At 36.1% G+C, this 25,876-nt stretch overlaps 2 protein-coding genes across 3 annotated transcripts; both read right to left on the minus strand.

Annotated features, from left to right (window-relative positions):
• Nucleotides 1-1,395: 1,395 nt before the first annotated feature.
• On the minus strand, nt 1,396-15,847 carry LOC144971860 (centromere protein K-like). Of its 2 annotated transcripts, XR_013645185.1 has the most exons (4): nt 15,505-15,847; nt 6,543-6,768; nt 3,775-4,367; nt 1,396-2,777 (listed from the first exon to the last, which is right to left on the minus strand). XR_013645185.1 is itself a non-coding variant. In XM_078912939.1 (3 exons), exons 1-3 carry the CDS (start codon nt 15,744-15,746, stop codon nt 3,933-3,935), a joined length of 903 nt encoding a protein of 300 aa, XP_078769065.1. In that variant the 5' UTR covers nt 15,747-15,847; the 3' UTR covers nt 1,396-3,932. The 2 variants fall into 2 exon arrangements, 1 of the variants encoding a protein (XP_078769065.1); XM_078912939.1 differs by having other exon boundaries at nt 1,396-4,367.
• A 368-nt stretch (nt 15,848-16,215) lies between these two features.
• Nucleotides 16,216-20,292, minus strand: LOC144966565 (uncharacterized). The gene is made up of 3 exons (XM_078903275.1): nt 19,158-20,292; nt 18,700-18,899; nt 16,216-16,269 (listed from the first exon to the last, which is right to left on the minus strand). The coding sequence occupies exons 1-3, from the start codon at nt 20,290-20,292 to the stop codon at nt 16,216-16,218; spliced, it is 1,389 nt and encodes a 462-aa protein (XP_078759401.1).
• Nucleotides 20,293-25,876: the final 5,584 nt, after the last annotated feature.

The raw sequence follows: 25,876 nt of genomic DNA on the forward strand, positions 1-25,876 counted from the left end.
TGTAGCACAGAAAAGCTAGATGTCGCAGAGACGTTGTCTGACAATATCAGATTGTAAACAGAAAAGCTGCTCTCAGCATCAGCGCTGTTGATCGTGGTGTATATGTACCACTTGGCACAAGCAGCCAAAGCGGGCACTTCATCAGAAATGGACTGCCAAAAAATGTGGCACGTCAACAGAAGAGGTGATGGAGTTCTTCACCGCGAGGGGCCCAAGCTGCCGGGTGTACCTCTTGATCTCCTTCTCGGGTACAGTCTGAGCTGAGGTGATTGTCAATTGTAGACTTTCTCATATGGTCCAGCACTAAGTTGCAAGACTTACAAAACAGTTTACCAGCACTAACAAATGTTTCATTTTGAAACTGTTTGTGACGGTCGGTAACTGATGTCTTTGTTGATGATTTTGCTTTGGCACTCGGCGCTGCCCCATTGCGATGTACGAAGGCATCCATTCTGGTCGAGTTGTCTTGTATTGATTATTCATAAAACTTTTATTAAAAGGAATCAAACTTGAATCCAGATCGTAACTCGCCGGTTAGCGAGAGAAAGGCAGTAATTGCTTGGCGCTTGGTTTTGGTTAGATCTCAAGAAGACAAATCAAATCGTACGTGCACTTGGAATACGATGGTAACTTACTAACACTGGCTCTAAACTATCGGAACAATGGCGGGTGCCCGTATGAAATATTTCTCCGGCGAGCATAAAAGGTATCCAGAGGAAAAAAAACCCACATAAATTTGATCATGTTTTGACTTTTACACATTTTGATCACAAAGCATATGAAAACTTCTAGCCAGCATGAAAAATAAAAAGTAATGATTTTCTTTGTTTAGAACCAAGATAGCCGCTGTTGCCGGGCGGCGTGACATCAGACTATTGAATCGTATTGGAACAGCCTCCCTTTAACCCTCTCCTTACCACCCATATGAAAATCGTCACGGTCGTTACGATGCCACCGACAATTTCCTCAAATGATTTCTCTTGTACATCACAAAATTTAAAGAAATGCTTTGATTACAGCTATAAATGCTAATCACTGTGTGTAGAGCTCACATGTCACTTTCTTGTTTGAGCAAGAAAAGTCTATTTTGTGCTGGGTGGGTGTGAAATTTCGGGGGAAATTCTAAAAATAGCTGGTAAGGAGAGAGTTAAAGTTAAAGGGAAGTCACTGTCGCGTATTTGGGAACATCGGACCTTTTCGGTTTCATTTTTCTTCACACAATGGTCATAAATTCACGCTAAAAACCATATTTTGCATAATTATGCGGTAAAAGGTGAATTATGCGGCCGCATTGCGGTAAGTGGCAAATTATGCTGCCGCATTTTCCTGGGGGGCCAGCTTTTAGCTGTAGCATGATAGTACATTTGGCGATTTTATTAGTTTTATAAGCCTGACCTTTTTTCTTTCTTCCTTTTTGATTTGTTTTTGTTTGATTGTTCTGAATTTGTTAATAGTATTCAATACAACTTGTGTCTAATTATAAAACAATTAAAAAAAAAAAATTCATCAATTCTCCCTCTCTCTCATATCCCTATTTCTCTCTCAACCACCCTTTTATCTTCATATTATGTTTATAGATATCATTTGGTAAGAGAGATAATAAGTTAGGCTGATCGATTTAAGAAATGATTGTTTAAAGCCTAATTCAAATTTGATTTGTTGATGGAATATGTTTTGCAATTAAATAAAGATTCTTATTTATAAGCTGCATCATCGCAAGGTTGCAATAATACAGACACTAACCGGGTTTGTTATGTAAAAACAAATACCTCCTGGTCTTTTGGCCAAAAGTTTATCATAATATAGTGGGCGACATTATAGGCCTCTAAAATGTTTAATTGGAAATGACATTTAATTATATTTGCAAAAGGTCAGGATGTGTCTAATGATCAGAAGTGCTTTAGGACTAAAAATATATTAAATAACTATGAATATTTGCATTAGATTTGGGTTTGACTGACCGGCCGGTAGATTTTCCTCCTTTTTGACAAATTTTTATTATCATCACTGGGGGACCTGTGCTTGTGTCAGGATGAAACAGATAATCTCAAAATCACAAAATAAGTACACTGATAGCGTGTTCTTCCTTTTTCTTGGGTACTTTAATTGTAATTCTAGAACGTTTTACTAGATCCCATTTTCTTCCTTTTTACTGGAGCTGATATGACCTTACATTTGTTGCAAACGCTGTGAAACCCTTAAAAACAAACAAATACCTTTCTCATTCATGAAAGAATTATGGGTTTTTAGGAAAATTAATCGCAACTTTTGCACAATTTTTTGAAAAAATTTGTGCAAATTTTGCTATTTTTAGCTTGCAAAATTTGGGAATTTTTTTTTGCAAAAAACCGCCATGTCAGCTTTATGGGAACCCTGGGCCTTAGACTAGGATGGATTATTTTCAGTACTTTAAAACTTTGCCACACAATTGTGTTCATTATCAATGTGCATTTTGTAAGACTCAACATAACGACTGTACTCAATTCCATCCAGGATATTTATTTTTCTTTCTGTCCAATAATTTTATGTTGGCAATGTTAATATAATCCCCTCCGCCCTTTCTATTTCAAAAATAATTTTATATAATATCAGCAAAAACTCCTACCTGAAGCTTTATATATTCTTTTACCTCTTTTTAGGTATTTTTGTTAATTAAATTCTTCAGGTATAAAGGGTGTAATATTTTTAATTTAGTCCTACCAATCCAAATTTATCAAAAACAAATTAAGAAAAATACTTGGGCAAATCTAAGAGATGAAATTTTTTTAATACGAAGGCTGTCCCAGAAATAAGGTAAGTAGAGCCATATCTCCTGAACCAATGATGATATTCGATATCTGTAAACCGGAGATTCAAGATAATTTTGTTCTGCATCAGTGCTGAACGTTTCAGCACTATTGATGAACAAGATTCTGATCTGCATAAAAACAAAGATGCCCACTCCCATAACTGAGTGGTCCAAAGAAGTGTCACAGAACCTCCTTCAACGAGTCCATGATGAGCAAAAACTGCGAGTTGGACCTGGTGGAGACCTTGGGCCTGCTGACCAGTCTGTGTGTTTTCTTGACCATATGATCACTGGTGATGAAACCTGGGTTCACCACAACACGCCAGAATCAAAAAAGGATTAGATGATCTGGAAACGTCCTTCTTCGCCACCGACCAAAAAGTTCAAAGTGCAACATTCAGCGAGAAAGTTGATGGCCACCGTGTTCTGGGATGCCAAAGGTGTTCTCTTGATTGATATTCTGCAACCAGGTTAGACCAGAAACGCTGCCAGATACTGTGAAACTTTGAACAAACTTAAAGAGGGCGTTCGACGAAAGAGACCCGGTCGGCCCAGCAGAGGAGTCGTTTTTCAACACGACAATGCCACTCCCCATACTGCAAACATGACAAAGGTCTGGTTCCAAAGGAATGCATGAGAAGTTTTACCACATCCTCCTCATAGCCCAGATCTCGCCCCATCAGATTTCCATCTGTTTGGGCCCCTTAAGAGACACTTGGGTGGAAAAAAGTTTGACGACGAGGATGAACTGATTTCAGAAGTGGAGAATTTCCTGAAATGTCTTGACGTCAATTTTTTTAGAGAGGGGGTATTTGCCTTCCTGTCACGATGGAGGAAATGCCTCGATCGGAACAGCAACTACCTAGAGAAATAAATACTGTAAGTTTCATTCAATTCCATTCACAACTTTTTGAGTTACGAGCTTACTTACCTTATTTCTGGGACAGCCCTCGTAATTAAGATTTTTTTTTATTCAGAAAAATAGCTGTAAATAGGGGAAATCGGGAGTATGAATAAATATCAGGTGTGGCCTGCGACAATAAACATTGCATTTATTGCTTGTACATAAATTCAATTCAAATTATTACAAGATTTTTCATCTTTGACAAAATGAAATATAATTTCATCCCAATAAAACATGGTTTTATAACTGGAATGGAACAAACTTTATTCTTGTTGAATTCTCAGGATCTTTTATAACCACTTGTGACCGGAGCAGAAACTCAATGTGTTGTGGCCACATGTTGTCACCAATGTCGATATAAGGCTGTCCAGGAGAATTCAGTGTCTGCTCCATTAATTTCCCAATTATAGAGCTAAGACTCATGAATTCACCTTCGTTGAAATCTCTTGAACTGTCAAGAGCATTTTTAGAAATTTTCCTTCGTGAATCTTTTGACGATGACGTTGGAGGTGATGGAAAATTAGAGAGCAAGTCTATGAGTTTACTCTGGAATTGTTTGTTAGTTTGCTTCTGTTTGTTAATTATGGCTTTCATGTCCGCAAATCTGTCTGGTAAATTGTGGTCTTTACTATTCAGGCAACCAGAATGTTGTGGGTTTTCAACTGAGCTCTTGGACTGATTTAAAAATAAAAAAGAGAGAGAGAACAAATTTCCAAAAAAAGATTGGTTAAAGTAATAATAAAGTTAATTACAGTGCAACACACATTCATTGAACTATGCAAGGCAGTCGGAAAAGGTTGTCAAATTTGCGTATGAATACGTGAAACAGCGTTCAGACAAGGGACACAAACTGTGAAGCCCACTGCACAAGTAATATGATCTAAATATTTGCACATCCAGGTGTCAAAACTGATGACGTCACCCATGCCTTTTTGTTGATAAAATAGTGAATATATCATTCACTGCTGATTCACACGCTTAGACAAACAAAACGCACACCACCACGGAATGCAGGATGGAATGAGAGGGTGTGGGGGTATTGGTAAAAAGAGCGGAGAATGGGGGAGGTGCTTGTTTATAGAGAATTATAAAAGCCTTACGATATCGGTTATTGTTATGTTTCACTGTTATGTATTTGTTCGCAGATGATGCAACTGTCTTTCTTCGATATTTTGTATCCTGAAATAAAATTGAGATTATAAAAGGACAAGGCCTTATTCATTTAGTTTACAAAACCATATCCTTTGCAAACATAAAGTAGTTCAGATGGCGTTGCCTGAGAGTGTTAACAAGGCAAAAATGAAAAGTGAGTTATTGTTTGTGGTACTCCAAGAAACAAATGATATAATTGGTTCAGTATTTAATACAATTCACAATAATCAATTTTCTTTTTGTGACCGTTGTCTAGTTTTTATGACATCATTTTTGAGTCAGTATCAGGCTATAAGTTCGCAAAGGCTATGGCATAATATAACTTGCTCTGCTCTCTCTCTCTCTTCATGAGCAGTGTCAGTGCATGAGGTGAGGAGGAGACCAAGGTTGTCTCAGTTTTGTTTGTCGAAACCGTGAAACTGTTCATGGATGCTGTGAAAAAATTACTAGGACAATGAAGGATATGATTTTGGAATCATGTCCTTGTTCATTGAATCAGTGATTTTGTCGAATGCGTGTTGCACTATATATATGAACTTAAAGAAAAATAAAAGTGATGTAAATAATTGTCACGGAACTGACAGCAGCTGAGTGTAATAACTGCATCGTCATTAAAGGAAAAGGGTGTAAAAACCAAGTACACTATCAATGATCCAGCTGTGTAGTGGAAACCAGATTCAACGAGGTCTTTGGGAAGGGGCTTCTGATCTCATTGAATGCAAATTTGGTCCATCAACAAGGGATAAATGATGAATAAGAAAAAGTATTTTAAATAAAACTGAATTCGGTCTACCACCCTTTATATGCTCTGGACGGCACTGTGAATATTCTGGGCTTGTTTGGTTTCTTTACTTTTCTTTGGTGGAGTGGGGGGAGGGAAGGGGGAAGGCAGCATGTTTTTAACCTAAAGTGTTCACAAATCAATAAAGTAGCCCATTTACTCAAGTTTTAGCTTAACTTGGTCTTTCATTATCCTCCTCACATCCCTAACAAAAACAGATCACCATATTCACTTTAAGCACACAAAATATCTCTCTCTTATGCGTACACATGCACACACACACACAGTCTACAACCTGTAACTGTTAAACTCAGCTGTACTTGGCATTTAACCCACATCTACCAACCTACTCCCCTCTTGCCTTCACCACTGAGAAGTTCACACATGGTAGAGTAGCATCTGCTACCGTGAACAAGCAATTGATCAAAACACTATAAGCCAAGCACAGATAATAGGAGACAAGCTTGGAATGAAGAGTTTTAAGGAAGCAATGGCTGGCTTTGTCATTTCAAGAAGTGACACAGCACTATTTTCAATATAGCCACTCCAGTTGAAATGGCCACTGTAGATGGTCAGGAAAGACAGCCATAGACAAGTACTTTATCCCTCCTCCTAATTCTGGTTGCTCTGTATAACGACAACTCTGTTATGCAATTTTTTTCTGCTCCCGACGATATTGTTATAGAGAGGTTGTACTGTACTTGTATTTAACTGGTCTGGAGCACTATAGCTAAATGCAACTGCATGAGGATTAGTGGTTTATAGATTGTGGGTTTGGACAATAGAAACATTCAGAACTAAAAATAAGAATTCAAAATTATATTACAGAAAAATAAAATGGAAAATATATTGCCCCCTCTTCACCCTTTTGTATTAAGGGATTCTGGAATACAGCAAAATTGATTGTATTCTAATACCTTCAGAGTATCCTGTAACCTCTTCAACATTACATTCATGTCCTCATCTTGTTCCAAACTCTCAACAAGAGATGAATACCTTGCCTTGACATAGCTCAAAGTTTCCTTCAAATGTTCCTTCTGTTTCATTTTTTCTTGCAGCAGGATTATATACTGACATTCTGTATTTGTGGATGTAATGTCATCAACGTTACATCCTTGTAAAAATTCTAACTCTGCTCTCAATCTGTGGATGACATAAAACGAAACTGCTGTTTTATTAAAATAATACAAATTTTAAAAATAATAAATCCCCTTTATTCATCCCATAGGGGAAATTTGTTTCTAGGGTCTGTTCCAAGGGAAGACTGGAATAACCCAAGCGTCAGCTGCAGTGCAGCGCTGCAAATTGAGCTAGGGCGAGGTGACTTGCTCAAGGCCAAGAAGAAGAAGAAGAAGAAGAAGAAGGTGGGGAAGAAGAGGAGGAAGAGGTGTGGTCATATGTGAAGGAGGAAAAAGAGAAAAATTTAAACAATCACGGTTATGAGGTCGATGAAAGAAAACGTCCGCTGAGAGCATCAATCACCTTTCAAAGAAAATATTTATTTCGTATTCATCACTCTGGTTGACTTTTAATGGAAACAAATAAAGCTGTCATCTGCATTTTTTGCGGCCGCAAATATCAGGGCGTTCCGCAAATTTTGGCAAATTTCCCAAAATTGGCAAATTTTGGGAAAATTGGCAAATCGCGTGACAAATTTTGAGAAAAAAAGAAGCGAAAACAAAATAACGAGAAAAAAAGTGCGAAACTTGAGAAATGTTGCAGCTTTGCCTGGGCCCAAACCAAGGGAAGCTACTCTCTACGGATAATGATCCTTTAAATTCTTTGTAACAACGCTATTCATAATGTAGCCTCCTTAAATGTAATAAATTGTCTCTTATATTTTTTTTTTTCTGTATCGGGTGTTAATTTTTACTGAAATGCTTAGTTCTCCTCTGCAAAATTTTTGGCAAATTTTGGTCTTTTTGGCAAATTTTTGGGGTTTTTTGGGCAAATTTTAGGTCCCAATTTGGCAAAAAATGCAGATGACAGATAAAGTGTATGAACTGAGATAGTCAACCGGAAAAATCTCTGTGTGTCGGTAGCAAAACAGAGAGAAACGGCTAGGTCCGACTGACTACGCATGTTCGACGACTCGAGACAAGACAAGACACTGTCACCCCTCTCCCTTTCTCGTCTGTGGCATAGCAGGCAGTGAATACATCCACATCTGCCGGAGATGCAGGCAATGATAATTGATAAGTAAGATGGAATGATAATATACCTTGCTGACAAGTTTGTTTTGTCTTTGATGCAACAAATAAAAAGTTTCTTCTTTTTAAGATTTTAAGTCACCGCTAGAAATGGAATAAAAACTGATTTTTGAGTCACAAAATAAAACTTTTATTATTTTATATTTTGTTGGTTCTGTCCTTTGACTTGACGAATTTTATTTTTACTTTTAATTTTTAATTATTATCATTTTTTAAAGTCAGCACTTCACAGAATTTATCGAGCAAATTCGTACTGTCGAAAATCCAACAATTGTCGGAAGAATTTACAGGCCTGTTAAAATTTATCTGCCAAGTATCCATATATTTAGGGAGTTTAATAGAAATTCTAAATGTAACTCACACACTTGAAACCAATGTCATACGAAAGAGCTGGCAACACAGATTACAAAACAGTTTGAATTTTGTTTCTATTTTGATTAGAAATGTAGTTACGGCAGTTCAAAGTCTGAAATTTTAGACCGATTTTTACCCCAAATTACCATTGCAAAGTTGTGACCGAAATCGCGTGATGTTAATAAAAAATGGTTAAAACAGTCAATATGGAGTTCTTATCATATATTGTATACCAAAATGTTTGTCTTATCGATGACAATGCATTTACATTAATAAAGAGGAAGATAAACATTTCAAATTAACACATTATTACCTAATATGACACAAATGTTACATAATTAAAAGACATAAGAAACAATTTGCTATATCACTTTTGGATTTATCTCCAATATCCCACTGAAACAATTGCAAATAATTCCCCTCTTTGATTTAATACATAGAGAATAAAAAAGGGCTTGCCAGAGTATCTAAATGAAAAGATATAGACATGTTGCGTAATGACATAATGAGTTTATTTTTACCTCTGGCAATTTAACTGCATATAAATAAAACGGTAGATTGAAAAAGTTCAAATAAATTGAAATGGATTCCCTATTTTAATTAGAAGGAAAGTTCTGGCTTTTAATACTTTAAAAAAATTCTGCTGAACCACTTTGGGTTTATTGCTATTACATCATTTGAACTGACAATAGATATAATTTTATCCCCCCCCCCCCCCCCCCCTTTCTCTCTCAATGTGTAGGGGTGTCAAAATTTATAACTTGTTGAACTTCTTACCATAATAATTATTAAGGCTAAGACCTTTAGAATATGGATACAAATGATAATAAACATATCTAAACATATATGGGAAAGAAACTTGATGACTTGATGGCAAAATAAAATCAAAGCAATTGGTATTTCTAAAATATCGATATTATTAATCTCGAATTTCACAAAGAGAAGAAATATACGAACTTTTAAAACAAAAACCTCAAATGCCCATTAAAAAAGTTGAAAAGTATTTATTCAAAATAAAAATAAAGTAAATAATAGTACTGAAAATATTATGGACTAAATTTAAAATAATACCAAGGAATTTACCCAATGGAAACCATACGGTGCTCTTATTGGCTAACCAACCAGCGGCCTCTATGAGAAAAATATCCGCCATTGAGATATGGGCTGGGCATCGCGTTACTATAGTAAACAAGCGCTGATCGGCCATTCATGAAATCTAAGAAAATAACTTCCTGCTCGCTCGTTTAACTCAAAATTGTTCAAAACGATGTCTCTAAAATGACATAAATGTGACTTCTTAAGGTTTTCTTCACGGTCAAAACCACACAACATTCTATTAATGATTACGTCCTAGGCAAAAAGGAATCTTGACAGGTCGACTGAGAGTTGAACTCGTCAGACGACAAACATCAATGCGAAGTGAAGAGAGAGTCAAGCTCTTGTTTGTCTTGTCCTGTTGTATATAGAGAAAAGGATAAATAGTATAGCCTCATGTGTGAGTGGTTGTGTGTCATAGTCATGTTTTTAAATTGTTTCCGTTGTTTATGTGTGTAGTGATGACTCTCTCACACTCACTGCATCATCATAGCAAAGAGTCGCCAACTTAAAATTTGGCTCACAGGAATTTCAGACACCACTCGTAGGAATTTCAATGCCGAAAGAGGAATTCCCGCACACAAGAAAGGGGAATTGGGGTGGTATTTGGCATACATATTGTCTAGAATCTAGTTCTAAATAGACAACTGATTAGAATTATATTATGATATATAAACACAATGGCAAATACAATTCCGAAGTTTCCTTATTTCAAATGAAGTAAAGCTCCAAAACCTAATGGTAGTGATTGCAGTACTGGTGGTTGTGAGGATGATGTGGTGTTGGTGGTGGTTGTAGTTGTAGTAGTAATAGTGATGATGATGTGGTGGTGATGATTGTAGTTGTAGTAGAGTGTAGTGATGATGAGTAGTGTGTGTAGTGTAGTGGTAATGTAATGAATGTGGTGGTGGTTGTAGGAGTAGTGGTCGTGATGATGATGTGGTGGTGGTGGTTGTAGTGGTAATGATGCGGCTATGTGGTCTAGTAGTATGACACTCGCTTTCGGATCGGAAGGTCCTGGGTTCGAGCCTAGTTGAGTCCTTGGAAAAGGCTCTTTACTCACATTCTCTCACCGTACTCAGGTGTAAAATGAGTACCTGGCCATTAACAGAGTTGTCTTTGTCCGAAAAATTGTAATATCGCCTAACAGGCGTCATGCCCCGTCCTACATGTTAAATGTTGACCAGGGACCCCTTGTAAAGCGCTTTGAGCACATTTAGTAGATATTGCACTATATAAAGCTCAATTAAAAAAAAAAAAAATTTCAATGATGATGATATGGTGGTGGTGGTTGCAGTAGTAGTGGTAGTGATGATAATGTGGTGGTGGTTGTAGTTGTAGTAGTAGTAGTAGTGATAGTGATGATGGTGTGGTGGTGGTTGTAGTTGTAGTAGTAGTGATAGTGATGATGATGTGGTGGTGGTTGCAGTAGTAGTGGTAGTGATGACGATGTGCTTGTGGTGGTTGTAGTAGTAGTGGTAATTGTAATGATATGATGGTGGTGGTGGTGGTTGTGGTAGTAGTGGTAGTGATGATGATGTGCTGGTGTTTTTGTAGTAGTGGTAGTGATGATATTGTGGTGGTGGTTGTAGTAGTAGTGGTAATGATGATGGTATGGTGGTGGTGTTTGCAGTAGTATTGGTAGTGATGACGATGTGGTTGTGGTGGTTGTAGTAGTAGTGGTAGTGATGATGATGTGCTGGTAGTGGTGTAGTAGTAGTGGTAGTGATAATGATGTGGTGCTGGTGGATGTAGTTGTAGTGTTAGTGATGATATTGTGGTGGTGGTTGTAGTAGTAGAGGTAGTGATGATGATGTGGTGATGGTTGTTGCAGTTGTAGTGGTCGTGATGATGATGTGGTGGTAGTAATAGTGTAGTAGTAGTGATGATGATGGAATGGTGGTAGTTGTAGTGGTGATGATGCAGTGGTGGTGGTTGTAGTAATTGTGGTAGTGATGAAGTGGTAATGGTGGTTGTAGTAGTAGTGACAGTGATGATGTGGTGGTTGGAAAACACATTATAGGTTATTATAATACATGATTATACAGATTCTCTAACTTCATTTTTTGACAGCTTCATTGTGGCATAAATATACGCAACAGTTCTGAACCATTTTATTGTGGATTTTGATATTGTTTGTGTTGTCTTTCTTGTGTCGTTATCTTGGCATAGAGACCGAATGAATGGTAATGCTTACATTCCCAGCCCAAGATATAATGGCGCTGAATGCTTTCATTGGTGGACACTTTTTAAGCTTCGTACGTATTCTCATTCGTTTAATTCTACGAATAATACAGAACTAAATTTAGAATATCGATATCGTCGGGCAGCCATGTTGAGAAGATAATGTAAACATGGCAATTCGGCGCAGAGTTAAAAAGTGTTTGCGCATAGATATAGAGCCCTGAAATTTGGCACGAATAAAGTTTAGATGTTATTATAAAAACAAGCGTTTTTATTTTAAAAACACACGCTGTAAATTAAAAAATAAATGCATTTGAAAATTGCCAAATTGTGGGTTCAAATCCTGGTTCCGCCACTTTTTTTTTTTTTTTTTAAATTCCGTCTTCTTTTAACTGAACGTTGCAAGGGATAAATGTCCCATCCATCCTCTCCCCACCTCTTTTTTTGTGTGCAAGTCTATTCTTTTCTCCTTTTTCTTTGGCCTTTTGTTCGGTTTCTGAGCATGAATTTCTTAAAATTGTTTTTATTAAAAAATTATTTTTTTTTTCTCCTCTATCTGACCATTTGGTCGCTCTCTGAATATTTCGGTTTGTTTGCTTTTTAACTATTTATTCTTTTTAGCCACTTTTTGAGATCAGAGTGGGGATGAATATGACAATTTGCTAGAAACTAGAACTAGAAAGGAACTAAGAGAGAGAGAAAGAGAGAGAGAGAGAGAGAGAGAGAGAGAGAGAGAGAGAGAGAGAGAGAGAGAGAGAGAGAGAGAGAGAGAGAGAGAGAGAGAGTAGAGAGTTGGGGGGAGGATGGATGGGACATTTATCCCTTGCACCGTTCTGTTTAAAAAGAAGACGGAATGTAAAAAATTTTTTTTAAAAATAGTGGCGGAACCAGGATTTGAACCTGCAACGTCGATTCTGGTAAAACTTCCAGGGCAGACGACTAAACCATTCGGCCATGACACCCACTTCGAAGTCGACGCACATTGTGTATATGTAGTAACAACTGATTTAATGTTGGTTAATTTTATGTTTTTATAGATATTTTATTAACTTTCCTTATTTCTATGTGGGCTGTCATTATCCCCGAAACAAAAATTATATAACGAAAATTGGTTATCCCCAGACACCTGTCTGTGGATAACGAAAAGGCTGGGCTTTCATTATCCTGTCTGGGGATAACCTAATTTCGTTATCCCCAGACACATATTTGCAACTCCGCTCTTTTAAACAATTATCCACATTCCAGAATATGGAATGTTTCTGAATGCACATAGAAATAAGGAAAGTTAATAAGTCTGCCCTGGAAGTTTTACCAGAATCAACGTTGTGGGTTCGAATCCTGGTTCCACCACTTAAAAATTTTTTAAAAAATCCGTCTTCTTTTTACAGAATGTTGCAAGGGATAAATGTCCCATCCATCCTCCCCCCCCCTTTTTTTTTTTCCGAGTCTATTCTTTTCTCCTTTTTGTTTGACCTTTTGTTCCGTTTCTGAGCATGAATCTCTTAAAATTGTTTTTATTAAATATAAAAAATATTGTTTGTTTTTTTTCTCCTCTAACTGACCATTTGGTCGCTCTCTGAATATTTGTTTGTTTGCTTTTTATCTATTTTTATCCTTTTTAGTCACTTTTTGAGATCGGAGTGGGGACAAATATGACAATTTGCTAGAAACTAGAAAGGAACTAAGAGAGGAAGAGAGAGAGAGAGAGAGAGAGAGAGAGAGAGAGAGAGAGAGAGAGAGAGTAGAGAGAAGAGAGAGAGAGAGAGAGAGAGAGAGAGAGAGAGAGAGAGAGAGAGAGAGAGAGAGAGAGAGTAGAGAGTTTTAAAAAAAAGAGGTGGGGGAGGATGGATGGGACATTTATCCCTTGCACCGTTCTGTAAAAAGAAGACGGAATGTAAAAAAAAAAAATTTTTAATAGTGGCGGAACCAGGATTTGAACCCGCAACGTCGATTCTAGTAAAACTTCCAGGGCAGATGATTAAACCATTCGGCCATGACACCCACTTCGAAGTCGACGCATATTGGGTATATGTAGTAACAACTGATTTAATAATGTTGGTTAATTTTATGTTTTTATAGATATTTTATTAACTTTCCTTATTTAATTTCTATGTGAATGTGCATTTGGAAACATTCCATTTTATTCTGGAACTGGAATGTGGATAATTGTTAAAAAGAGCGGAGTTTCAAATATGTAGGCAGTTTAGTGAGCAGCAGCAGTGGCAGTCAAATTTTGACCCAACTCGCTCATAGGAAAGTTGTGACTGGAAATTGCCGTTCGCGTTTTGGGGGGTTCATTTAAAGATGCATAACTTCGTTATAAAGAGGAATATCGCAGATATTTTGGTATCATTATTTTCGTCTTTCAATTTCCTTTTAAGTGGTGCCAATTAAGGAAAAATCCATTAATAATTCCAGAAGTTATATGAAGTTAAAATTTGGCAATTTTCAAATGCATTTATTTTTTTATTTACCGCGTGTGTTTTTAAAATTTAAACGCTTGTTTTTATAATAACATCTAAACTTTATTCATGCCAAATTTCAGGACTCTATATCGATGCGCAGACACCTTTTAACTCTGCGCCGAAATGCCTTGTTTACATTATCTTCTAATCATGGCTGCCGGGCGATATTGATATTCATATCGATATTTTAGATTTAGTTATGTATTATGTTAAATTTAGTCCATAATATTTTCAGTACTATTATTTACTATGTTTTTATTTTGAAATACATACTTTCCAACTTTATTTATAGGCATTTTATAGTTTTTGTTTTAAAAGTTCGTATATTTCTTCTCTTTGTGAAATCCGATATTAATAATATCGATATTTTAAAACTACCAATTGCTTTAATTGAATTTTATTTTACTTTGCCATCAAGTCATCAAGTTTCTTTCCCATATGTTTAGATAGGTTTGTTATCATTTGTATCCATATTCTAAAGGCCTTAGCCTTAATAATTATTATGGTAAGAAGTTCTATTAGTTTTGACACCCCCGTACATTGAGAGAGAAGGGGGGGGGGGGGAAATTATATTAATTGTCAATTCAAATGATGTAATAGCAATAAACCCAAAGTGGTTCAGCATAATTTTTTAAAGTATTAAAAGCCAGAACTTTCCTTCTATTATACTAGGGAATCTTTTCAATTTATTTGAACTTTTTCAATCTACCATTTTATTTATATGCAATTAAATTGCCATAGGTAAAAATAAACTCATTATGTCATTACACAACATGTTTATATCTTTTCATTTACATACTCCCAAACCCTTTTTTATTCTCTATGTATTAATTAAAAGAGGGTAATTATTTGCAATTGTTTCAGTGAGATATTGGGGATAAATCCAAAAGTGATAGAGCAAATTCTTTCTTACGTCTAGCCGAGTTTTTGATTATGTAACATTTGCGTCATATTATGTAATCATGTGTTAATTTGAACTGTTTATCTTCCTCTTTATTAATGTAAATGCATTGTCCTCGATAAGACGAACATTTTGGTATACAATATATGATAAGAACTCCATATTGACTGTTTTAACCATTTTTTTATTAACATCACGCGATTTCGGTCACAACTTTGCAATGGTAATTTGGGGGTAAAAACGGTCTGAAATTTCAGACTTTGAACTGCCGTAACTACATTTCTAATCAAGATAGAAACAAATTTCAAACTGTTTTGTAATCTGTGTTGCCAGCTCTTTCATATGACATTGGTTTCAAGTGTGTGAGGTACATTTAGAATTTCTATTAAACTCCCTAAAATATGTGTCTGGGAATAACGAAATTTCGTAATAGTAATAGCTAGTATTATTAACTTTGGACCTTGGAATTACCTAAAACCACATTTGCAAATACTAAAGTCAAGTTTTCCATTATTAAGTTTGTATTGTGACCCCAAAAAAATAAAAATAAAAGTTAAATCAAAGAAGTGTGTCAACACAAAGACAAAGTCAAAGTAAAGAAGAGTGCGACATAATACAAGATGTGTGAAGTTGTATTGAAGTGTGTTGGCAGTGTTGGTTACTGTCCTACCTCTTTTCATATTCCTGCAGCAGTCGGTAGACATGCTCTTCTGACTCCGTTTGATTAACTGAGACTTCAGCGACATGAGGGGTCTTGTCCTCAGTTGGTAAGTTCTCCAGTTCTACCTGAACATTCTTGACTCGCTGCCATAATTTTTCGCACTCTAAAGACAACTGATGATGTTCATCTGAGATTGTATCTTGGATTGAACATGAATTCCCTGGACCAGGAGATGACATTTCTATTTTCATTCAAAACAACTAAAACTTTGACGGGGGAGACATAAAAATAGGAGCAATAACATTTAACGTCAAAGTAGCCGCCATCAACTTTCGTTTTCTGCAGTGTTGCCAGGGGCCTTTTCAAAAATCCCGCCAACTTTATGCCAGAAATTCGCCAAAATCCACCAACTTTATCCTACTTCACCTGCGACATTTATGGTATAAAGTTCAGGATGACAATCCATTACTCATCTAATTCAAACTTATAATTTGATCTAATTGCTTATCAACACAGTTCTTAACTACTACTACTACTATTACTACTACTACTACTACTACTACTACTACTACTACTACTACTACTACTACTACTGCTGCTGCTACTACTACTACTGCTACTACTACTACTACTACTACTACTACTACTACTACTACTACTACTACTACTACTACTACTACTACTACTACTTCTTCTTCTTCTTCTTCTTAAGTCTGTAACTTAAATTTTGACGATTTCACAGGCCACTTTCATTGAAGATGTGAGGCTATTCGACTGTCAATTTTTGAACGAGAACATGTGGGCATCCACTTTTGAGTGGGGAATCATGTTTTAGTTCTATTCAAATGTTTATTTTAAGCCAATTGTCAATACAACTCATACAAGAATATAATATTTCCAATCAACAAATTAAGTAAGTAAAATTAATAATGAAGCAAAGCAAACAACAACAACAACAACAACAACAACAACAACAACAACAACAATAATAATAATAATAATAATAATAATAATAACAACAACAACAACAACAAGAACAACAACAACAATAAAATAATAATAATAATAATAATAATAATAATAATAATAATAATAATAATAATAATAATAATAATAATAATAATAATAATAATAACATTAATGATAATAATAATAATAATAATAATAATAATGTAAAATTATTTAAAGATTTAATTAATACATAGATTAATTATTTAATAAGTTGAATTATAATTAATAATTAAATAAAATCGTGAGAAAAAAATAATTAAAAAAATATATAAAACCCTTACATTGTGGGCAACAGATACAACTCAAATAATTCATAATTCATGAATCACCATAAAATACGACACGATAATGATTTTTACACTGTACAATGCGCTTTGTTTATATAAGATTTATATAATCATGAAATATTCTTACAGCAAAATATATTACTACTACTACTACTACTACTACTACTACTACTACTACTACTACTACTACTACTACTACTACTACTACTACTACTACTACTACTACTACTACTACTACTACTACTACTACTACTACTACTACTACTACTACTATACTACTACTACTACAACTACTACTACACTACTACCACTACTACCACTACTACCACTACTACCACCACCACTACTACTACTACTACTACTACTACTACTACTACTACTACTACTACTACTACTACTACTACTACTACTACTGTCGGGCCGCCAGATTTGTCAGTGGAAACGTTGAGCGGGATATGAGCGTAACTCAGCTCATGAACGATCTCCAATGGAAACCAAAAATGAAAGACGCTCAATCAGCAAACTCCTCGTATTCCACAAAGCACAAAACGGAAAACTCGAAATTCCAACTAGCTATTTGAAACGGAACAACAACAAAACAAGAAACTCAGCATATAATTCTGAAATCCTCCCACTCAAGAACAAACCACCATCTTTACTCTTTCTCCACCATCCGACTTTGGAACTCCCAACCAACTACTTATAAACAAACCATTTCGACTTCTTCTTCTTCCAGTGTCATCTCATGGGTTGAGGTCGACTTGAAATGACACGCCAATCTTCCCTGTTGACAGCTTGCTGACTGCATTCGGCTGCCGACAATCCTGTCCATGTCTTCACATCATCTATCCAAGTTCTTGCTGGCCTGCCTCTTCCTCTTTTCCCCTCCACTCTACCCTCAAGAATGTCCTTGTTGACAGTTTGATGGCGTCTTAGGTGTCCAAAATACTTAAGTTTTCTTGTTTTTATTACTTTCATTAGGGTCGGTCTGATATCAAGGATGTCACAGACTTCTTGATTTGTTTTCTTTTCTTTCCAACTGATTTTTCCAAGGCGACGGAAAGTCCACATTTCAAAGGCCTCAATTCTTTTCTCTATTTGTTTGTTCAAGGTCCATGTTTCTGAGCCGTAGAGAAGTGTTGAGTGGACATAACGTTTGAGTATTCTTATTCTCGTTTTCATCTGCGTTTGTTGCGAAGTTAAAATGTTATTCAGTTGACTGAACCTCGACTTAGCTATAGCAATCCTGTTTTTCACTTCCAGCTCATTCTTTCCGTTGTTGGTCATTGTCTGTCCAAGATATTTAAAAGAATCTACTTGTTCGATGTTTTGATTATTAATTTGGACTTTTGCGCTTTTTTTCAGGCTTCTTTGACATGACCATTACCTTCGTCTTTTGAACATTCATCTCTAGACCCTTTGCTGTACTGTTCAGGTTTACTTGATTTGCAAGGATCTGTAGATTTGTCTCGTTCGATGCCAACAATACTGTATCATCTGCATATCTCAGATTATTTATCCTCCTACCTCCAATAACAATACCTGGAATGTGCTCAGTTTTACGGAAGATAAACTCTGTGTACAGGTTAAATAGATATGGAGAGAGGATACATCCTTGCCGAACTCCTCTTTTAATTGGCGTGAAAGGTGACAGATCGCCCTGAATCCTGATGGCTGCTTTTTGATGCCAATATAGATTGGTTATTAGCCGTATATTTTTGCCATCAATGCCTGCCTTTTCCAGACATGTCATTAATTCTCCATGCTGTACCCTATCAAATGCTTTTGCGTAATCGATAAAGCATGCATAGATTTCTTTTTGATGATCAAGGTATTTTTTTGTGATATTATTTAAACAGAAAATTGCTTCTCTTGTCCCATTATTTTTTCTAAAGCCAAACTGTACATCGCCAACTTCATTATCGATGGCAGCCCTGATTCTTTCTAGGATGATCTTCAATAATAATTGAGTTATATGGGGCATCAAACTTATTGTGCGGAAATCACTGCAAGTTGTCGCCTTTGTTTTTTTCGGTAGGGTGATGTAAACCGATTTGGCAAGTTCGTCTGGAATATAGCCTGTATTGTAAATACTATTAAAGAGATCTGTTAGTTTCACAATTGAGAATTCTTTCAAAATTTTTAACATTTCTGTTACAATGCCATCTTCACCCTCAGCCTTGCCATCTTTCATATTTTTCAATGCATTTTCTATCTCACATGCGAGTATTGGAGGACCTTCAGTGTTGCTTGGCAAAGGTATTTGGTGCCTGTCATCATCAAATAACTCGCCAATGTATTGACACCATCTTTCTTTTATATCCTCTTTCTCAAATAATATTTTACCATTCTTGTCTTTAATACAGTTATTGTTGTTAGTGGTGCGTTTTTTGCTCGAAATTTGTCTTATTTCCTCGTGGGCTGCTTTTCCATCTAGGCCAAATATTTCGATCATCCTGCATTTGTGGTTAAGCCAATTTTCTTTTGCTATGCGACATTTGTGTTGGATTTTCTTATTCAGCGCTTCATACTCTGGTTTGTTCTTCATTTGTTTTCGTTTTGACATGAGATCCAAAATTTCTGGTGTCATCCATTGCTTTCTTGTTCTTTTCTCCTTCTTTGGAATAACCTTATTACCGAATTTTATGCTGTCTTTGAATATGTTCCATTTTATATCAATTTCTTCAATTGCATTTGCTTGTGAGAATTGTTCTTGTGATTCAATAAGTAGTTCATCATATCTGTTCGAAACAGAGACATTATATTTCTCCTGCAATTCTGATGACCATTTTAGACGATCGATGTCCAATTTTTCTAATAGCTTTGGTTTTTTAATTTTCTTTAGCTTTAACGTTAGCTTTGCAATAAGTGGGTTATGGTCAGAATTGATATCAGCCCCCGGGTATGTTTGGCATGATTTTACACTGTTGCGAAACCTTTTCCTGATCATAATGTAATCTATTTGATTTCTACACCAGTCCCCTGGACTTTTCCATGTGTATAATTTTCTCTTTGGTTTCTGGAAAAAGGTGTTGGTAACAATCAGCTCATTTTCAATGCAGAATTGGACTAGTCTGTCTCCGCGCTCATTTCTAACCCCAAGTCCATATTGGCCAACCACGTCACTCTCCTTCCCGTTCCCAATTTTAGCATTTAGGTCACCCATGACAATTAACACATCCGTTGATTTTACGTGTTTCATCATACTTTGTAATTCTTCGTAGTATATTTCAATGTCCTCATCCGAATAATCACTTGTGGGTGCATATGTCTGGATGATTGACATGTCAAAAGGTCTGGCTCTCAATTTTATCATCATGTTTTTGGAACTTACAGCATATATACCTATAATATATTTGAGAATGTTAGATTTCACCAGCACACCCACACCATGTTGATGTTCACTACCTCCAGAATAGATAAATGTGTGAGTGTCTCTTTTTACAGTACCCTCTTCTGTCCATCTGTGCTCAGACACTCCTAGTATGTCCACCTTCATCTCATCCGTCTCCTTAATCAAGTTGTCCAGTTTATCTAGTGTATTTCGACTAATGACTTTTAAAAAATCGTTCCCTGCTTCCCTCTAAAAACCCCTGTTACTGAAAAGTAAGTAAGGGTAACATACAATCTTCAGCCTGAAGCTTTGGTCTGAATGGAAGAAGAAGAAGAGGAAATAACTACTACTACTACTACTACTACTACTACTACTACTATATATATATATATATCTGCCATATATGTTTATGGGTATGACTAGACCAACAAATAATCAATGGAGGGTTGGGGCGAACTTATAACATCTATTGTTGGATCATTGAATCATATATTAAATCCTGATAGAGGCACTGGATTTTTGTTTCAATTTGTTTGTTTTCCCAGAATTTAAATGACCTCGTCCACATTGTACAATTGCAAATGGACTTCAAAATGGAGGCGTGTCTTTTAATTAACCTTAAATATGTTAAAAGTGATTAATATATACAGTGCAACCTCTGGATTACATCAACCCCTAGCCCTTGATAGCGACATTGACCTCTAGACCCGATTTTTTTTGGATATATGCTATTAGTAATAAAAATCCTATTTTTTTGTGAAACCCCAGTTTAGCGACATCATTTTAACAATAGCTGGCAGTTGATACTGATGCTTGATACCCAACCATCGTCATCTCGTAGTCTTAACCAATAAAGACTAATCAGAACACATGTTTACTACACTGTGTGGAATCAGCGCTAGTTCATAAGGGAACCACAGCAAAATAAGTTTATCAGAGGATGGAACTCTCAACCTTCCCTGTTATCTACCTGTCTGAGGTCAATGGAGGTAAACTGATATCAGGTAATGGTGTGTCCAGTGAGGGCAATTATAGATATTTATGGTCTTAAATATGTTGGAATAGCAAAGAAAACGTTACAGCCTCTTTCACTTTATTATTTTCATTATAAAAATCTGTTGTTTTTCTAAACATCAGTCCCAATATGATATTATTAAGGTTAATACCTGTTCTTCGTTTGTTTTTAATATCGCAAGATGTGGATCTACTAATTTTAAGTTCTTGTAAATTTTGGTGCACTTAAATAAACATTTCAGAATTCAAAACTCATCAGCATTATCGCATGGATTTTAATTAAAAATCAAAACTAGATGTGTGCATCTGTGTTTTTGTGCAGTATTATCATATTGACACTTGATTTTCTTGATTTATTCTTAGTTTTGTTAAATGGCTTTCGAGCACTGTTAACCAGCAAAACAATGACAATACATATTAGAGAGTAAAAGAGTAACCGGTATACCCTTTGTAAACATTCTACTATTGTTGGGACCTGTCTTCTCTTAGGCACTGGTCTGCACATCGCATTGTTATGTATTCACGGGTCTCACCAGGCCTCTTTTCCTGCTACTTGAAAACCCCGTATAACAATACCCCTGGATAACAACATACTTTGACAGTCCCAGGTGATGTTGTTATCCACAGTTTTTTTTTTTTTTTTGTTTTTTTGTTTTTTGCATTTTTAAAAGTTGATTGGGGAAAATTGGCAAATCTCAGACTGAACTTGGTCTGTTAAAAAGATTGTCACATTCATTTACAATTGAACTATTAGCCAGACTGCTAATAAAAAAAGAAATCATGAATCATCATGGTTACCTGTGTTATTACTCCAATATTTTGTACTCCTCGTTGACTGATACTTCTTCCAGTTTGCTGTAGTACTGAAAGTAAAAAAAAAACAAACAAAAAACTAATATTTTAAGACTGTTTCTTTCAAATCGTATTTTAATTTTATTATATCTATTTTTGAAAAATTGAGCTTTTATATAGCGCAATATCCACTAAACATGCTCAAAGTGCTTCACAAGGGGTCTCTAACCACCAGCAACATGTAACTTGTAGAACAAAACATGATGCCTGTTAGGCGAATTTACACATTTTTTTTCTGACATAGGCAACACTGTTAACGACCAGGTAGTCATTTTACACCTGAGAGAATATGAGTAAAGAGCATTTTCCAAGGACTCAACTATACGCTGAGCGAAGCTCAAACCCAGGACCTTCTGATCCGAAAGCGAGTGCCAAACCACAAGACCACATATTCATGGGTTTATGACAAGAGACCAAACTATTTTCACAAAGAGAACAGTAACAAAAATGTAACATGGACTTCAAAAAGGCCAGAGTTGTATCGTTTTTTTTATAGCTCTATTGTTCAAAATGGTAATATATTATGTTATGTTAGGAAGACACAAACTCTGGGTTGACTAATGGGTTGAATATTGATTAGCACCAATAGCGACATTTGATCAGACCTAAATTTTAAATATTTCACTTTTTCCCCAATCCCAACCTTAATTATGCGATTTAACTATCTGAATTTAAATAGATGATGACTGACATTGAAAATAAGTTCGAATGATCTACATTTTGTTTTCAAATAACAAGAAATCAAGTGAGTAGGAAAGTGCCAGAAGACAACAGAGAATAAAAACTTCACAGTGGCGATGGAGGCTCAAACCCGTGGCGTTATTGGTACGACAACTCTGCCTGGCTGGGGAGATCTCTACCGTATGAGCTATCCACGACCCCAAAAGAAGTCGCTTCAAAGCTTAGTCTTACTTGAGCCTTCTCTCCCCGACTTCTTGAGGTGACGGGTTCAAAATACAAAAACGCTGCAAAGTTAGTTGACCAGCATTGAAGCTAGCCAATATTCTCAACACAAACATGTAACATAGAAACGATTGAGACATTGAGTATGCTCCAGTATTTGGGGTGAATTTTTAATTCAGAAAAGTGAGTGAAAGGCAAGGAAATGTGCTTCAATTAATTCATCCAATGCTTTATGCTCCTGATTTTCCAATACCTAAAAATGATACCATAACACCACTGTTGCCTATGGCGTGGTGGATAAGAGCACACATTAAAATTACAAAATTAAAACTCCCAAAAAATGAAAGCAAAACAAAACAAAATATAAACACCTCCCCCTGCCCCCCAAAAATAAAAAACAATCAAACCCATAAACGCAAAAAAAAAAAAAAAAAAAAAAAAAAACCCAACAAAATTTACCCCCCCCCCCCCAAAGAAGCCAAAAAAAAAAACCCTACAAAAAAAAAAAAACAAACAAACAAACAACAAATTAAAAAACCCTTATTAAACAAAGAAACAAAATGAACTGAACATTGTTTGGCCCTTTCGAGCAGCATTGCAAGATGCTGTCATCCGGGCAATCCTAAAAACAATAAAGATAATCCATCAAAACAAACATTTTAAATTAAAATGGAGCCACTCCTGATGTCTATGTGAGAAAGTAATCTAGCTCATGAAAAAACATATATAAAAATACTAGAAGACTCGGGTCCCTCAAGATCCATTGGGTCACATTATCCCTTGACCAGAATTGTGATTAGTGTGGCCATGTGGTCTTGTGGTATGACATTCGCTTTCGGATCGGAAGGTCCTGGGTTTGAGCCTCGCTCGGCGGATAGTTGAGTCCTTGGAGAAGACTCTTTACTCATATTCTCTCACCGTACCCAGGTGTAAAATGAGTACCTGGCCGTTAACAGCGTTGTCTCTGTCCAAAAAAAATTATAACATCGCCTAACAGGTGTCATGTCCCGTCCTAAAAGTTAAATGTTGCTACTGGCCAGGGACCCCTTGTAAAGCGCTTTGAGCACATTTAGTGGACATTGCGCTATATAAAAGCTCTTTTTTTAAAAGCTCATTATGGCAGCAGTAGTAGATATAAAATCAAATTCAAAGCTGCTTAATTAAGAGTACCCTAAAATCATGTTTTTAAAACTTCTTAAAGCTTACATGTGCGCAGATCCTCTTTAGATTGGATTTCTTCCCTGATATCATCATACTGTCCTAAAATACAGCTCTGCATTCCATCTTGAGCTCAACATCAGAATGGTTTGAAGTTCGGCTGCTGTATAAAGCGGCCGAAGAAGGCCTGCTTGGTCAACGCGACATTTTGGAAGTCTGGCTTTAAAACAAAGAGAGAAACTGTAAATTAATTTGTTGATAATTGAACTAAATACATCCTGATTGATTCGATAAATTCAAATAGAAGAATATTAAAGAAATTACAGTAATGATTGATTAGAATTAGAATACATTCTTTTGATATTCCTCTTTTTTGTTTTTTTGTTTTGTTTTGAGAGATTTAACTCCCCCCCCCCCCCCAAAATAAAACAAAGCCTCGAGTTGATCTTTTCTTATTATTAATAACGATAATGTGAGTATTTATCAGTGGACCCTGGTTATGTTTCCTACGAATAAGAACATGAATAAGAAGGATCAAGAGCAAATGTTTGAAATTTGAGATTTTTAACTGGATGATTATCATGGCAAAATCAAAGTTAACAAAGTGACACAGACAAATTGGCAATTACTTCCCTCTCATGACTACTGTCACCAAAAAGTAGTAGTCCATAGCTATTCGGTCTATGGAGCCGGAGTTTATCCCGTTTTCTATCGCGTGAAACGGAGAATAGCAATTTCTCGATACTCTTTTCATAGGACGCTAGTCTATCGCAAAAGTACTTTCCGCTAGATATAACAGACCCAGCTACCCAATCACTACAGGGTGGACTGGGAGGTCAGGAAAAAAAATTCGACTGCACCCGGGATCGACCTCGGTCCCTTTGCGTGTGAAGCGAGTGCTCTACCAACTGAGTTATCTTGACCCAAACTATCATCAAGTCTGACTAAAATAGGCTATAAAGCACGTAAAATGATTATCGTAGTATTTTTGGAAAGAAAAAAATAATTAGGGGGAGGGGGAAAGGAGCACTGTCTGTGTTAAAACCGGTTGCCGACATTTAACTTAATCCAGCTGCGTTCTGCGAGTGTGTAAGTCTGTCCGTCTTTATTATTGTAGCTGATTATACTTGCTAAATCAGATACATAGAAATCTCTTATTATAGAATTTTGTATGATAGAAGTCCCTAAAAACTAATAATCGTTATGATACAGTATTGTGTCAAACTATTGACGGTACGGACCGCTTGTCCTATCGGTGCTATGTACGTGTTTGTATGCTGGGTTGTCGTGTAGCGATGTAACCTTAGTCACATACTGGAGAGCCAGATTTTTCCTCCTGAGATGGAGGAGTGGCTCATCTGCCTCAGAATAAAGGCTTGCCATAAAGGTTCGGACACTAACACTCTTTTAAAAATATATGTTTTGTTTGTTTTTAAGGGTTTTACGGCGCTTGCAACACGTTAAGGTCATATAGCGCCAGTAAAAAGGAAGAAAATGGGATAGCAAAAAGTTCTAGAATTACAAATAAAGCATCCAAGAAAAAGTAAGACATAGGGGAAATGGGAACAAATAGGGATCAGATGTAGATTCCAAGAGCACACTATCAGAGTACTTAGCTTGAGACCACCTATAAGTCTCATCCGGACACAAGCACAAAATCCAACAAAGAGGAATACACTCAAATGCTTAAATTATAAATTCAAAATAACAAACATAATAATACATAACAGAGAAATGATTTACAAGGAAAAAAATATCATCTCCCAAAACAATAACTATGCATTTGACTGTTTCCCTCCCAGCTAGGACTCCGGCCAGGGCC

Source organism: Berghia stephanieae, chromosome 1 (assembly GCF_034508935.2).
Source record: "Berghia stephanieae isolate SIO BIC M18660-M18661 chromosome 1, UCSD_Bste_1.3, whole genome shotgun sequence".
In the NCBI taxonomy this organism is placed as follows: domain Eukaryota; kingdom Metazoa; phylum Mollusca; class Gastropoda; order Nudibranchia; family Aeolidiidae; genus Berghia; species Berghia stephanieae.